Raw genomic sequence first — 14,462 nt, forward strand, 5'->3', positions numbered from 1 at the left:
TTTTTATAATTTTTACTTTTACTTTTGAAGGCAAACATTTGAGCAAACTTCTTGAAGTAAAACGTGTTAAAATCATGTTGTAGGTCCAGTATTTGGGATGGCCAAAAATTTGTGGCCATCTTTGGAACATTCATCCTATGTCAATAAGGATCCTAAATCATCTGTTATACTTTTACATTCTTTTGAGTAACTTGCTTGAAGACATGAAAATTTGTCACGTATTATAAAATGCCATCCAAAAAGGTTAAAATGTGATAACTTTGGGGATTTTGAGACTCACTCACTTCATCTCCAGAAAGTACTCCGAAATAGTCTCTTAAGTGTATTTTCTAAGGAATCTTGGATGACTCTTTTTAAATTTTTTTTATTTACTGACTTTTTTCAGAGAGAGAGAAAGAGAAAGAGAAAGTGGGAGGCAGGGGGAGTGGGAAGCATTAATCCGTAGAATTTGTTCCTCGAATGTGCCTTGACCGGGCAAGCCCAGGGTTTGAACCAGTGACCTCAGCATTCCAGGTCGATGCTTTTATCCACTGTGCCACCACAGGTCAGGCTCTTTGATGATTCTTTAGGTTGTTTTTTTTGTTTAGTTTTTGTTGTTGTTGTTGTTGTTTCCTTTTTTTTTTTTTTTTTTTTTTTTGTATTTTCCTGAAGCTGGAAATGGGGAGAGACAGTCAGACAGACTCCCGCATGCGCCCGACCGGGATCCACCCGGCACGCCCACCAGGGGCGACGCTCTGCCCCTCCGGGGCGTCGCTCTGCCACAACCAGAGCCACTCTAGCGCCTAGGGCAGAGGCCAAGGAGCCATCCCCAGCACCCGGGCCATCTTTGCTCCAATGGAGCCTTGGCTGCGGGAGGGGAAGAGAGAGACAGAGAGGAAGGGGGGGGGTGGAGAAGCAAATGGGCGCTTCTCCTGGCTGGGAATTGAACCCGGGTCACCCGCACGCCAGGCCGATGCTCTACCGCTGAGCCAACCGGCCAGGGCCTGTTGTTGTTGTTTTTACTTTGATGATTACAAAGTAAAATGTGTGTGGAAGATTGCTTGATTCTTCTCAGGTTAAAAAAAAATGAAACCTGCTAGAAAGCAAACATCTTTGTCCCTGTAAAGTCACTGAAGGAAGTTGGACGTCTGCAAATGAGTAGCACAGCGCCTCGGTTGTAGCAGTGTTTCTCTGGACTCAGGTTAGCCAGCGTTTATGAAACAAGTTTATGGAGGATGCCTGGAGGTTTAAGGCTATATCCTGCTGTGGTCAGGAACATAAGATTACCACCTAAGAAAGCAGAAGAAAACTTAGTCGAAAAAACTAAGGAACACAAGTGTATACTTTATATATACTTTGGCCCATACTGCATTCTATAAAATATAAAATGGTTGAATTGAAACATGGCATTTGGAAAAAGAACCACAGTCTTATAATGGAACACACATTCTTGCATGAAACTGAGTACATTCGCATATTTCCGCTCCCATCAGACAGTTGCTGTTACGATTTTTATCTGATTCTTTTTCATAGAAAGTTTGATTTATACCAGGGGTCCCCAAACTTTTTACACAGGGGCCAGTTCACTGTCCCTCAGACCATTGGAGGGCCGGACTATAAAAAAAAAACTATGAACAAATCCCTATGCACACTGCACATATCTTATTTTAAAGTAAAAAACAAAATGGGAACAAATACAATATTTAAAATAAAGAACAAGTAAATTTAAATCAACCAACTGACCAGTATTTCAATGGGAACTATGCTCCTCTCACTGACCATCAATGAAAGAGGTGCCCCTTCCAGAAGTGCGGCGGGGGCCAGATAAATGGCGTCAGGGGGCCACATGTGGCCCGTGGGCCGTAGTTTGGGGACCCCTGATTTATATCTTGTTCAGTCCTGATTTCCCAATAATTCTTTGAGTCGCAGTGGACAGAGAATAGTGGTGGAGATGCGAGCTTGCGGGGCAGACAGACCTGTCTGGTCCCAAAGGAAGTGCACGCCTGTGAGAGTTTGCATGTGAAGGGATGGTCACTGCTCCGGGAGGCTGGCGGGCAGGGTTGCGCTTTGGAACCGTATAGTAAAAAAGGAAGACCGCTGAATAAGGAGGCAGGACGTATGATTTCTAGTTTCAAAACTAGAAATAAAAAAGTGGTAGAAAACCTACCACTTTTTTTTGCCTGTCTTGAATTCTCTCTAAATCTCAGTTTCCTTGCTCTGAAATGAACAACATGGAGATGACACTACTCTGACCTCACCAGGTTGTGCTGGGCTCAAACAATATATTTGAAAGCACTTTAGCCTGATGGATGGTAGCGCAGTGGTGAGAGCATCAACCTGGGATGTGGAGGTCCCAGCTCGAAACCCCCAGGTTGCTGGCTTGAGTGGCGGATTGCCAGCTTGTGTGCAGGGTCATCGACATGATCCCAAAGTCGCTGGCTTGAGCACCCTTGCCGGCTCAGCGTGAGCCCCCCCAGTCAAGGCACATATGAGAAGCAATCAATGAACGACTTACAGTTGCTTCTCCTTCCTCTTCTCCTTCTCCTCTCCCTTCCTATCTCTCTCTGGGGGGAGGGGGGGGAGAAGAAGCCCTTTGCACATACCAAAGCACTAACCCAATGGGAGGTGTAGAAATAGACACATCACTAATTGTAGTAATAATGAACAGGAACTCAAACCATAATGAAGATTTTAATAAAGGTTATGCATCCAATTAGCATGTATGCAATGCTGTGGAGAAAATGTTATTCTTTAGCAGCTGTTATGAAAGTTCCTGTTAGGGAAATGATTGTATATGTTTGGAAGGCACAAGTTGCTGATTCATTAGAGCAGGGGTCCCCAAACTTTTTACACAGGGGGCCAGTTCACTGTCCTTCAGACCGTTGGAGGGCCAGACTATAAAAAAAACTATGAACAAATCCCTATGCACACTGCACATATCTTATTTTAAAGTAAAAAAAAAAAGGAACAAATACAATATTTAAAATAAAGAACAAGTAAATTTAAATCAACAAACTGACCAGTATTTCAATGGGAACTATGCTCCTCTCACTGACCACCAATGAAAGAGGTGCCCCTTCTGGAAGTGCGGTGAGGGCCGGATAAATGGCCTCAGGGGGCCGCATGCGGCCTGCGGGCCGTAGTTTGGGAACCCCTGCATTAGAGGAACCTCCTGGCTTTGAGCATATTTGGAATGTAGACAAGGTTGAATGTGGATGAGGAGTCAGGGATACTTCTTAATGTTTCCAGGTGAGTGTATTTGGGGGAAAGGAAGGAGAGGGGCTGAGTTTAACATGTGACTGAGAATGTCAAAGATGAGGGAACTTCCAAAAATGCAAAATTATTCGCCCCCTGTACGCACCTTGAAATGCAGCCTGCAGCTACACCATGTAGTCGGAAGGGTGGTGGTTTAAGAACCAGACATCCCAAGACTCAATTTTCTTTTTTCCATCAAAGTCATTTGCATTTTTTCCTCTTTCCAACTTCCAGGCCACCAAGAAGCCATCGCGGTATGCTTACACATGCAGACCCAGCAGACAGTCAATGACACCTTGTGTGACATGCTCCACCGTCCTCCAGCCATGAGCCAGGCATGTAACACAGAGCCGTGCCCACCCAGGTAGGTGCCATCCTGTGCTGCTGGGGCACACCCTGTCTGGAAGGTCACGCCCTCTCCTGCGGGTTCACCCAGACCTGTTCTGCTGCAGCCATAACTTGCATCAGTGACTGATACTGCTGTGCTGACACCAGGCATCCCTGTTAGCCTGACATTTGTCTGCATTAAACATGATTGAACATAAGGCGGCCTGCTGCTGGTGGAACCATGAGGTCAGCAGGTTTGTCCTCTTTCTCCTCCCGTCTTCTCAAGGGCACATCTTCACCTGAGGCCACGTGACAGAGCACAGGATTGAGTAGAGTTAGCACTGGCACTCAGTAAGTCCTCAGTCCATATGTGATGAATGACTGCGTGATCTCCTGTTTGTTCCCGAGGAGTCCCGCTGGTGGGTTGTTACCCTTCCCGCTGGGTCTTCTTGTATCTCAGATTGTGGGATGTAATGATATTGGCCTCAAAGAATAGGAGAGGGTGACTTCTCTTGGTCTCCTTGGTTGGAAGGGTTGACCTTAAACGTTAATCATGGCCCTGACCAGTTGGCTCAGTGGATAGAACATTGGCCCAGCATATGGGTGTTCCAGGTTCAATTCTGGTCAGGGCAGACATGAGAAGCGACCATCTGCTTCTCTTTCCCTTCTTTCTCTTTCCTTCCTGCAGCCAGTGGCTCAGTTGATTCAGGTATCAGCCTCAGGCACTAAAAATAGCTCAGTTGATTTGAGCATCAGCCCCAGAAAGAGGTTGCTGGATAGATCCTGGTCAGGGCACATGCAGTAGTCTGTCTCTCTATTCCCCTCCTCTCACTTAAAAAATAATTTTTAAAAAGTCAGCTTCCCTGCCTGAGTCCTTGTAAGATCTGTGGTATTTTATTAGAAGGAAGGGCAAGTTTCCCCCATTTTTCTGTCCCTGGGTGTGGCTGGTGATAAAGGATCATATAGCTCAAAACCTTGCAGAATCGAGCCCCAGTCTTTCCTTCCTTTACCTTTACCATCTCAGTCACTCCCCTGCAGTAAGAGAGGCTTCACATTAAGTGGCTTTTTCTGGTTTCAGTTCTCTGATAACATGGACAGGGCATTCCTGCTAGTTTACTTCACAATGTTTTGTCAATTTGTCCTATGCATTCCTAATGGCCACTGCCTTAATTCAGATGTGTGTGAACTCAACTGTTTCCTGTTCTGATCCATATGGACACATAAGGCTATGAAGGATGTTTCTAAGTTGCACAGTGACCATGTGAACCTCCCACAGAAAACCCTTTGTGAATTAAAATCTGCATTCTTTGCTTTGGCATAGCTATGAGCGTCCCAGGGCTGCCGTGACAAAGTGTCACTAACTGAGTGGTTTAAAGAGCAGAAATGCACTGACTCACAGTTCCGGAGGCCAGAAGGTGACAATCAAAGTGTCGGCAGGGTTGGTTCCTGCTGAGGGCTGTGAGGGAGATCCTGCTGCATCCTCTCTCCCGGCGCGTCTGAGCCTCGGGAGAGCCGCAGCTTGATGCTGATGTGCCCTGTGTTTTCATACTGTCTCCCTTCTGTCTGTCTCAGTGCCCAGATGTCCCCTTTCAGTAAGGTTGCCACTTGCCACTCAGCCCACCCTAATGACTCATCCTAACTTGATTATCTGCAAAGACCCTATTTACAAATATGGTCACATCTACACATACCCTCCAGGGGGTTAGGATCCCAACATCTTTTAAGGGGGAAACAATTCAACCCCAAAACAGCATATAAAGCCCTTTGTGACCCTGGTTTTAGGTTCTTGAATCACATCTACTGACAACTACCTCCTTCATCACACACACAAGTGTGCATGTGCACATGCATGCACACACGTGCATGCATGCAGACATGTTCATGTGCACACATATGTACACGCACACACACCCTAAAGACCTTGCTCAGTAGTCACAGTGAATTTTCACAGTGACCCACGCTCACACTCATTCGTGCCTCTGGGCCTTTGCACAGACGGTGCCCTCCGCCTGGAGCCCTTCTCTGACATGAAATAAGCTAATTCCCTCCCATAAAAGTAATTATTTTGCCACCTCTTGCTGTGTACCGAAGTCCAGCAGAATGGAAAATGGGCGCCTCACCTGAGACACTTGACCAAGGGGAACTCGTAAAGTCCCCAGAGAAGTGGAAATGGCCCTGGTCAGGTCTCCCTCTCTGAGAATTTCAGACCAGTCCTCAGCTCTCTGGGCCTGGTTTCCTGACCCCCCAGGTCTCTCCCAGCTCCAGGCTTTCCTGGCTGAGGAGTGCCTTCCAGTTGTAGTTTCCATTCGCATCGCCAGAACCCTCCGCCCACATCAACACACGAGTAGTCTTAAATGCTCAGGCCTTGTTTGAGTTCTAGGAACAACAAACAGCCTTTGGTTGACCTGCCCAGGAGGTCAAGGCAGGGCTGGGTTTGACAACCGCCCTTCCTTTGCTCAACAGATTGGCGCAAGATTTCACAAGTCTAGAAACTGCCTCTTCAGGCTGCGGACGACTCAGACACCAGCTGTGGGCAGTGCCCGCGCTCGCGCGCCCCCGCACACACCCCTCCCATAGCAGACTTGCCCACAGAGCTTCCAAGCTCAAAATAATGGAGCACGCAATATGTCTTGGCCACTTTGCAAAATTACGTCTGTTTTTATACAGAGGGAAATACAATTCCCCATTTCAGAGTTGCAGATTGAATACATTTTTTTGAAGAGGGAGAGGTATATTGGGGAAAAAACAACAACCCAGCAGAGACAATGGGTTGATGCCAAAATAAAGGTAAGTTCACAAAAATATTTTAGGTTCTAGAAACCAGTGGTGCAGGAATAACAGGAACAGGTGGTTGCATAGTATTTTCCATACAAATATTTACCGATTCCAAGGGCAATAGCAGTAAAATATCACCCCTGGGTGTAGCTTACCACCGAGGTTGGTTGGACACTCAGTGCATCTTTATTTCGCCCAAAGGCAAATGTATTTGATGTATGAGCCTGGCCTCTCCAAGGTCGGGTGTTGCGTGCTCATTTGCTCCATGGGGTTACTCCCCTGTCTGTCCTGTAAGTGCTGAGTTTCTGCTATTCATGGAGTTTGCTTTTTTCCAGGAGAGAACCAGCAGCTTGCAGAAACACTGGGGGTATACAGGGTCCCAGCGCTCTAGGGAAACTTCCCCTCTCGCAGGACACAGCGCTGCCAGGGAGGAAGTGGGAAAGCACAAGGCACAAGTGATGTGTTTTCTGTCCCAACTTGTCACCCAGTTCTTGAATTTTATTTATTAGTGAGAGAGACAGACAGACAGGAATAGAAAGACAAGAAGGGAGTGAGATAAGTGAAAAGCATCAACTTAGAGTTGTGGCACTTCACTTGTTCATTGATTCTCATATGTGACTTAAACAAAGGGGCTCCAACTGAGCCAGTGACCCCTTGCTCAAGCCACCGACCTTGGGCTCAAGCCAGCGACCTTGGACTTCAAGCCAGCAACCTTTGGGCTCCAGCCAGATGCCATGGGGTCATGTCTATGATCCCGTGCTCAAGCCAGTAGCCCCACCCTCAAGCCCCTGTGCCTGCACTCAAGCTGGTGACCTCAGGGTTTCGAACCTGGGTCGTCAGAGTCCCAGGTTGGCACTCTATTCACTGCACCACCACCTGGTTAGGCACCCAGTTCTTGAATTAAAAAAGAAGTTCTGTATTTAGTCCATCATCTGTTACTAAGAAATTGTTATCCTTTTCTTGCATAAAAATGGTTTTTTTCCAGCTTCTTGTACCTCTAACCGATTCTTCCAGCTCTATACTTTCTTGAGAGATGATCATCCCAAAGTCATTCCAAGTAACGTACTGATGCTGAATTTTTTAATAGTGAAACAAAAGCCTAATCACATATCTGTGTAGTTCAGTTGCCATCAGAATATGGACTGTGTCTCTACCCTTGGTTATTTCATAACCTCACCTCTAAAGCCACTCAAAATTTAATATACTCGATTACAGTGTAGTCTAACTAATCAGTAGGCTTCCAGGTAAGATGACATGTTTTTGCTTTCTTTTTTTTTTTTTTATTCAGTGAGAGGAAGGGAGGCAGTGAGACAGATTCCCACATGCACCCCAACCAGGATCCACCCAGTAAGCGCACTAGGGAGTGATGCTCTGCCCATATGGGGCCGTTGCTCTGTTGCTCAACAACTGAGCTATTTTAGCACCTGAGGCAAGACCATGGAGCCATCTTCAGTGTCCAGGGCCAACTCACTCCAATGGAGCCATGGCTGCAGGAGAGGAAGGGAGAGAGCAAGAGAGAAGAGAAAGGGGGAGGGGTGGAGAAGCAGATGGGCACTTCTGCTGTGTGCCCTGACTGGAAATTGAACCTAGGACATCCACACACCAGGGTGACGCTCTACCACTGAGCCAACTGGCCAGGGCCTAGGTGGTGTTTTAATATGACATTCTGCTCTAAGTGCAGTCCAATGACAGATGCTGTATAAAAATGGGGAACTCCAATGCCATGCTGGGGGTGAGGTCACGGAAACCGTGTGGGCGAAGAAAGGGGTGGGAGAGGGAGGTGGTAAGTGGGACTGGGACCTGCATGAAGCCCCAGAGCAGCCTGGGGAAACGAGAGTTCAGTTTCTATGGAGAGTAGAGGATGAACATCTTCCTTCCATATCCTAGACAGGACCCTGGTTCACTGCTTCTCTGTGAATAGAATCAAGTGAAAAGCTGCTCTGATTATAACCAGAAGCCATTGTTTCTATGAGGCTGCTTGGGGAAGTGGGGGACACACACAGAAAGACCTGTGAGCAGATAAAGCTCCAAAGCACCTGTTGGCTCAGTGATTGAATCTCCTGGGTCCTGACAGGGCTTCTGTGCATGGTGTTCATGTATGACTGGAGGCTGGGTACCCTGGAGGGCTAGATGGAGACAGACAGAACTGTACACAGGGAGGGTTAAGAGACGGAGAAAGGGAGGTTTAATTTACTGTTCTTTTTTAATATCTTGCAAAAAGCCTTGTTAGATGCCTATTTTCAGCCTTTCTTTCCAGTATATGCAGTTGAAGTTGACTGGTTTTCTTCTAATCACAATGTTAGCGTCACTCCCACAGATTTTGACATGTTGTATTTTTATTAAGATGCATTAAAAAGTACCATCTAATTTTCATTGCGATTTCTTCTTTGACCCATGAGTAATTTAGAAGATTATTGCATGATTTCTAACTATTTAGGGATTGCCTAATATAGTTCCACTGTGGTTAGAAAACATAGTCTTAGCTCAGGCTGTTATAACCAGTATCATAGACTGGGCGGCTTCAACACAAGTTTATTTTCTCACTGTTCTAGAGGCTGGAAAGTCCAAGGTCAGGGTGTCCTCAGGGTTCAGTTTCAGTGAGAGGTCTCTTCTCAGCTTGTAGACCGCTTCCTTCTTGCTGCGTTCTTCCCTTGTAGAGAGAGAGAGAGAGAGAGAGAGAGAGAGAGAGAGCTAGCTCTCTTTTTCTTCTTAGAAAGGCACTGAGCTCAGCATTGGGGCCTCATCCTCATGACCACATCTAACCCTCAATGCCTCCTAAAGGCCTAATCTCCAAATACCATCATATTGGGTTAGGGCTTCCATGTATAAGTTTAAGGAGGGACATAAACATTCATTCCACAGCATGTACTATGTTTTAATCTTTGACTAACTTGCTTCTGTTTTACTTTGTTTTTTGTGTTTTGGGTTTGTTTTTTTTTGTATTTTTCTGAAGCTGGAAACGGTGAGGCAGTCAGACAGACTCCTGCATGTGCCCAACTGGGATCCACCCAGCATGCCCACCAGGGGGCGATACTCTGCCCATCTGGGGCGTTGCTCTGTCGCAACCAGAGCCATTCTAGCGCCTGAGGCAGAGGCCATGGAGCCATCCTCAGCGCCCCGGGGAAACTTTGCTCCAATGGAGCCTTGGCTGTGGGAGGGGAAGAGAGAGACAGAGAGGAAGGAGAGGGGGAGGGGTGGAGAAGCAGATGGGTGCTTCTCCTGTGTGCCCTGGCCAGGAATCAAACCCGGGACTCCTGCAAGCCAGACCGACGCTCTACCACTGAGCCAGCCGGCCAGGGCCTGTTTTACGAGTTTACACTTTTTTTAAATTTAGATTTAGAATATATAATTATGTGTAAAAAATTTTTTTAAGTGGGAAATGAGACAGACTCCCTCATGTGCCCCAACCGGGATCCACCCGGCAACCCCTATCTGAGGCTGATGCTCGAATTAACCGAGCTATCCTCAGCACCTGAGGCTAATGCTTGGACCAGTCGAACCACTGGCTATGAGAGGAGAGGAGAGAGAGAAGGATGAAAGGGAGAGGAAGAGAAGCAGATGGTCTCTTCTCCTGTGTGCCCTGACCAGAGATCAAACCCAGGATGTCTGCATGCCAGGCCAACGCTCTATCCACTGAGCAAACCAGCCAGGGCCTATAATATTTTTCTTTCTACATATTTCTAATATTTTGTGTTCATGTGTTTTTCTAGCTTCTTAATATGCATTAAAATATTTAGTCCTTTTTTTTTTTTTTTTTTTACTTTGGAACATTTTAAATAACATGGGAATTTACCCATTGAAAATTTATAGGAATTCGGCACTAAATTAGTGCCTTTTGTTAAATAGGATTTTCCATAGTTTCCTAAAATGTTATCTATTCTGTCAAGATTTTCAAATATATTATTAAATTCTCTATATTCTTATTGAAGTTTACATTCTTGACATTCTAGGGCCTTATAGAAGAAGTATTTTACAGCTTAAAAATTTTTTTTGTTATATATACTTTGATTTTTCTTATAGCTTTAGCTCCTACTTCATACATATTTATGCTTTCTATTCAGTCTCCATGCTTGTGTAATTATTATATCTTTATTGTAAAAATGCTTTTATATATTAAAATTTTACTTTTTGTCTTATGTATTTGTCTTGAATACTATTTTCATTTTATCTACACAAGAAAACATTTATTATAGAAAATTAGAAATGAGAAAAACTGGAAAGTACCTTTAACACTAATATTTTTTCTTTTTTTAATCAATTCTTAATTTATTGATTTTTAGAGAAAGAGGAAGGAAGAGAGACAGAGACAGAAAGAAAAAAACATTGATTTGTAGTTCTACTTATTCATGTCATCATTGTTTGACTCTTGTATGTGCCCTGACCGGGGATTGAACCAGCAACCTCAGCATGTCAGGAAGATGCCCTAACCAACTGAACTATTGGCCAGGGCCAAGGCTAATATTTTTTCAAAGAACTAATTTATTTTTTTCTGATAATGAGTGCTTATTATAAGAAAAACCACTGGCAACAATAAAAAAAATAAAAAATCCTGTAACTAAGAGTTCATAACTATTAAGATATAGGTGTATAATTATCTAGACATTTTTCTGCATGCATTTATAAATGCATAAAACAATATAAGGTATTTTACAACCTGTTTTTTTCCTAATTATAGTATATTATGGGCCCTTGCTGGTTGGCTCAGTGGTAGAGTGTCAGCCTGGTGTGTGGGTGTCCCAGGTTTGATTCCCAGTCAGGGCACACAGGAGAAGCGCCCATCTGCTTCTCCCCTGCCCCTCTCGCTTCTCTCTCTCATCCCCTCCTGCAGCCATAGCTTGATTGGAGCGAGTTAGCCTTGGGTGCTGAGGATGGCTCCATGGCCTCCACCTCAGGCACTAAGAAGAGCTCAATTGCTGAGCAATGGAGCAACACCCCAGATGGGCAGAGCACCACCCCCTAGTGGGCTTGCTGGGTGGATCCTGATTGGGGCACGCGTGGGAGTTTGTCTCTGTCTACCCTCCTCTCACTGACTATAAAAAAAAGTATATTATGAATGTTTTTCATGTCAATAACTATACATCTAGTTTATTATTTTAATGGTTGCTAGCATTGTGCTATATCAATAGTCTTATTAAGAGTGTCTCCTTTCCTCCATTCTGTAAAATTTAGTATAATTTTTCTTATTTATTTATTGCTTGCTATTACAAATGACCCTGGAACAAACATCCTTTTATGTACCTATTAAGCATTTTATAGTTGTATTCTTATAGTACATCAAAACAGTAACTAGGTAAAAATTCATGTTTGCTAATAATAAAATATCCACAAATTAACCACACTGGCCTGACCAGGTAGTAGTGCAGTGGACAGAGCATTAACGTGAGACACTGAGGCCGGGTTCGAAAGTTCAAAGTTGCCGCCTTGAATGCAGGCTCATCTGGCTTGAGTGCAGAATCACCATCTTGAATGCAGAATCATCCACGTGATCCTAAGGTCACTGGCTTGAGCCCAAAGGTCGTTGGCTTAAAGCCCAAGGTCACTGGCTTGAGTAAGGGTCACTGGCTCAGCTTAAGCCCCCCCAGTCAAGGCACGTATGAGAAGCAATCAGTGAAAAACTAAGGTGCCGCAACTATGAGTTGATGCTTCTCATCTCTCTCCCTTCCTCTTTTTCTCTCTCTCAAAAAAATGTGTATCACCCATCTGTAGGCAGAGACTCTTGTGAATGACATGACCTAGTCGCTGTGGGTGTAGGAAACGCAGCATTCATGCTTCTGGCGGGAGCGCTAACTGAGACTCTTCCCTGAGGGCGGTTTGAAAATATGTGCCTAACGCAGCTGTTCTGGTTTTCATTTTTACAGATGTCTCATGAGAAAACCTGCTTTTTCCCAGATCTTACTGGACGGGAATCGTAGTATATACATGTGTAGTAAATCCAATCCTAACATAAAAGAATTTTTCTTAGGGATAGTCCAAAGAATGAATCCAGGTGCCCTGAAAATTTCCCGAAGTGCACTTTTCAGCATTTAAACTTTCTCCTGACCCCTATATAAATCATCTTTGCCTTCAGCTCTACTCAAAACAAAACCGAGAATCTGTTGTTAATATGTGGTGGTTAAGTTAGGTTGGGGCGAAAGCAGTTTCTTTTCACTCTGGACTTTCTCCACTGGGTAAAATCTTTAACATTTCTTGCCTTTAAACATGATCTTTCTGTATTTGAACTGCACGCCCCGCCAGAGGTGCTGTGGCTGTCAGCTCTGCGCACGGAGCGTGCGGCCGGGAGGTCCTCAGAGCTGAACTGTCCGGCTGTCAGCTCTGCGCGCGGAGCGTGCGGCCGGGAGGTCCTCAGAGCTGAACTGTCCGGCTGTCAGCTCTGCCCGCAGAGCGTGCGGCCGGGAGGTCCTCGGAACTGAACTGTCCGGCTGTCAGCTCTGCGCGCGGAGCGTGCGGCCGGGAGGTCCTCAGAACTGAACTGTCCGGCTGTCAGCTCTGCGCGCGGAGCGTGCGGCCTGGAGGTCCTCAGAGCTGAACTGTCCGGCTGTCAGCTCTGCGCGCGGAGCGTGCGGCCGGGAGGTCCTCAGAGCTGAACTGTCCGGCTGTCAGCTCTGCGCGCGGAGCGTGCGGCCTGGAGGTCCTCAGAACCGAACTGTCCGGCTGTCAGCTCTGCGCGCGGAGCGTGCGGCCGGGAGGTCCTCAGAGCTGAACTGTCCGGCTGTCAGCTCTGCGCGCGGAGCGTGCGGCAGGGAGGTCCTCGGAACTGAACTGTCCGGCTGTCAGCTCTGTGCGGAGCGTGCGGCCGGGAGGTCCTCAGAGCTGAACTGTCCGGCTATCAGCTCTGCGCGCGGAGCGTGCGGCCGGGAGGTCCTCAGAGCTGAACTGTCCGTGTTGTGACTGTCGGATGTGGTCTCATCGGACAGTCCTACCTCCCCGCTTGTTTTTCTCTTTTTGGTGCAGGTGGCACACGGGCTTCTGGGGGCCCTGCTCAGCGACCTGCGGTGTCGGGATCCAGACCAGAGAGGTGCACTGCCTGCACCCTGGAGAAGCCCCCGTCCCTGCCAAGGAATGCAGAGATGAAAAGCCCCACGCTTTGCAAGCCTGCAATCAATTCGACTGCCCTCCGAGCTGGCACATTGAAGAATGGCAGCAGGTATGGCCCCCTGGGGACCCCTCCTACCCGCCAGGCTTATGAATGTGAGAGGTCTACGCTGAGTCCCTTCCTTCTGTTCTCTCAGTGTTCCCAGACATGCGGTGGTGGCTCTCAGAACCGGAGGGTCACCTGTCGGCAGCTGTTGACAGATGGCAGCTTTCTGAGTCTCTCCGATGAATTGTGCCAGGGACCCAAGGCGTCGTCTCATAAGTCCTGCGCCAGAACCGACTGCCCTCCACATGTAACCGCGGGAGACTGGTCCAAGGTAAGGGCCGTTCCCAACCTTGCAGTCCCTGCTCCCCCGCCCCCTTTGCTGCTATATCTTTCTTCCCCAAGATGCGAACTGGATGCAGCGAGCAGTCAGGTCTCCACTCCCTAAAATCATACAGCACGGCACTGATTTAACTCACAATGACCCAAATTGTTATTGCATTACAATGTGGAGTCACCTCCTGGGAGACCGTATGCTGTTCCCATCTGGTTTATAGTGTCCTTGGGGCCAGTGGCTGTGGATCGCTGACTTTGGTCCTTCAGAGCTAACAGTAGGTAAATTCTCTTATTCTCAAGAGTCTTTGCACAGTCAGGGAGATGCAAAATGGAGGTGAAGCGGTGATCTTTAAAAAAGCTCATACCTGCTAACACAAGACTAGAAGTTCGTTCAGGGGAAGGGGCTTTGCTGGGAGAAACAAGAGGAGACAAAGGTTACCCACCTGAGCTGGGTTGGACCTGAGTCTGGTCCGTTTCCTAGGCAACCGTTCTTCAAGGCAAGAGCAAATGGTTACACTCTGAGAGGTCAGCCGATGCACATTGAGACCTCTCCCCGTCCCAGCCCAGCCACGTCTCTGGGAAATGCCCGTCCAGGGAGAAGAGCAGGTGTGCACATTCGTGGGACGCGGAGCCTGTCTCGGCCTTTGAGACGGAAGGCCAACCTCAGACTCGGTCAGGCAGGCACACATGTTGCCCAGAAGTTTGGGTTTCCTAC

At 46.8% G+C, this 14,462-nt stretch overlaps 1 protein-coding gene across 1 annotated transcript in view; it reads left to right on the forward strand.

The window, feature by feature from the left end:
* Positions 1–14,462, forward strand: part of LOC136384641 (ADAMTS-like protein 3) — a 248,229-nt gene that overhangs the window by 174,643 nt on the left and 59,124 nt on the right. The window contains exons 17-19 of the mRNA XM_066355073.1: positions 3,469–3,598; positions 13,288–13,480; positions 13,566–13,745. Coding sequence (XP_066211170.1) covers positions 3,469–3,598; positions 13,288–13,480; positions 13,566–13,745 — 503 coding nt within the window. The remainder of the gene's footprint in view (positions 1–3,468; positions 3,599–13,287; positions 13,481–13,565; positions 13,746–14,462) is intronic.

Source organism: Saccopteryx leptura, chromosome 13, assembly GCF_036850995.1.
Source record: "Saccopteryx leptura isolate mSacLep1 chromosome 13, mSacLep1_pri_phased_curated, whole genome shotgun sequence".
Lineage (NCBI taxonomy): Eukaryota > Metazoa > Chordata > Mammalia > Chiroptera > Emballonuridae > Saccopteryx > Saccopteryx leptura.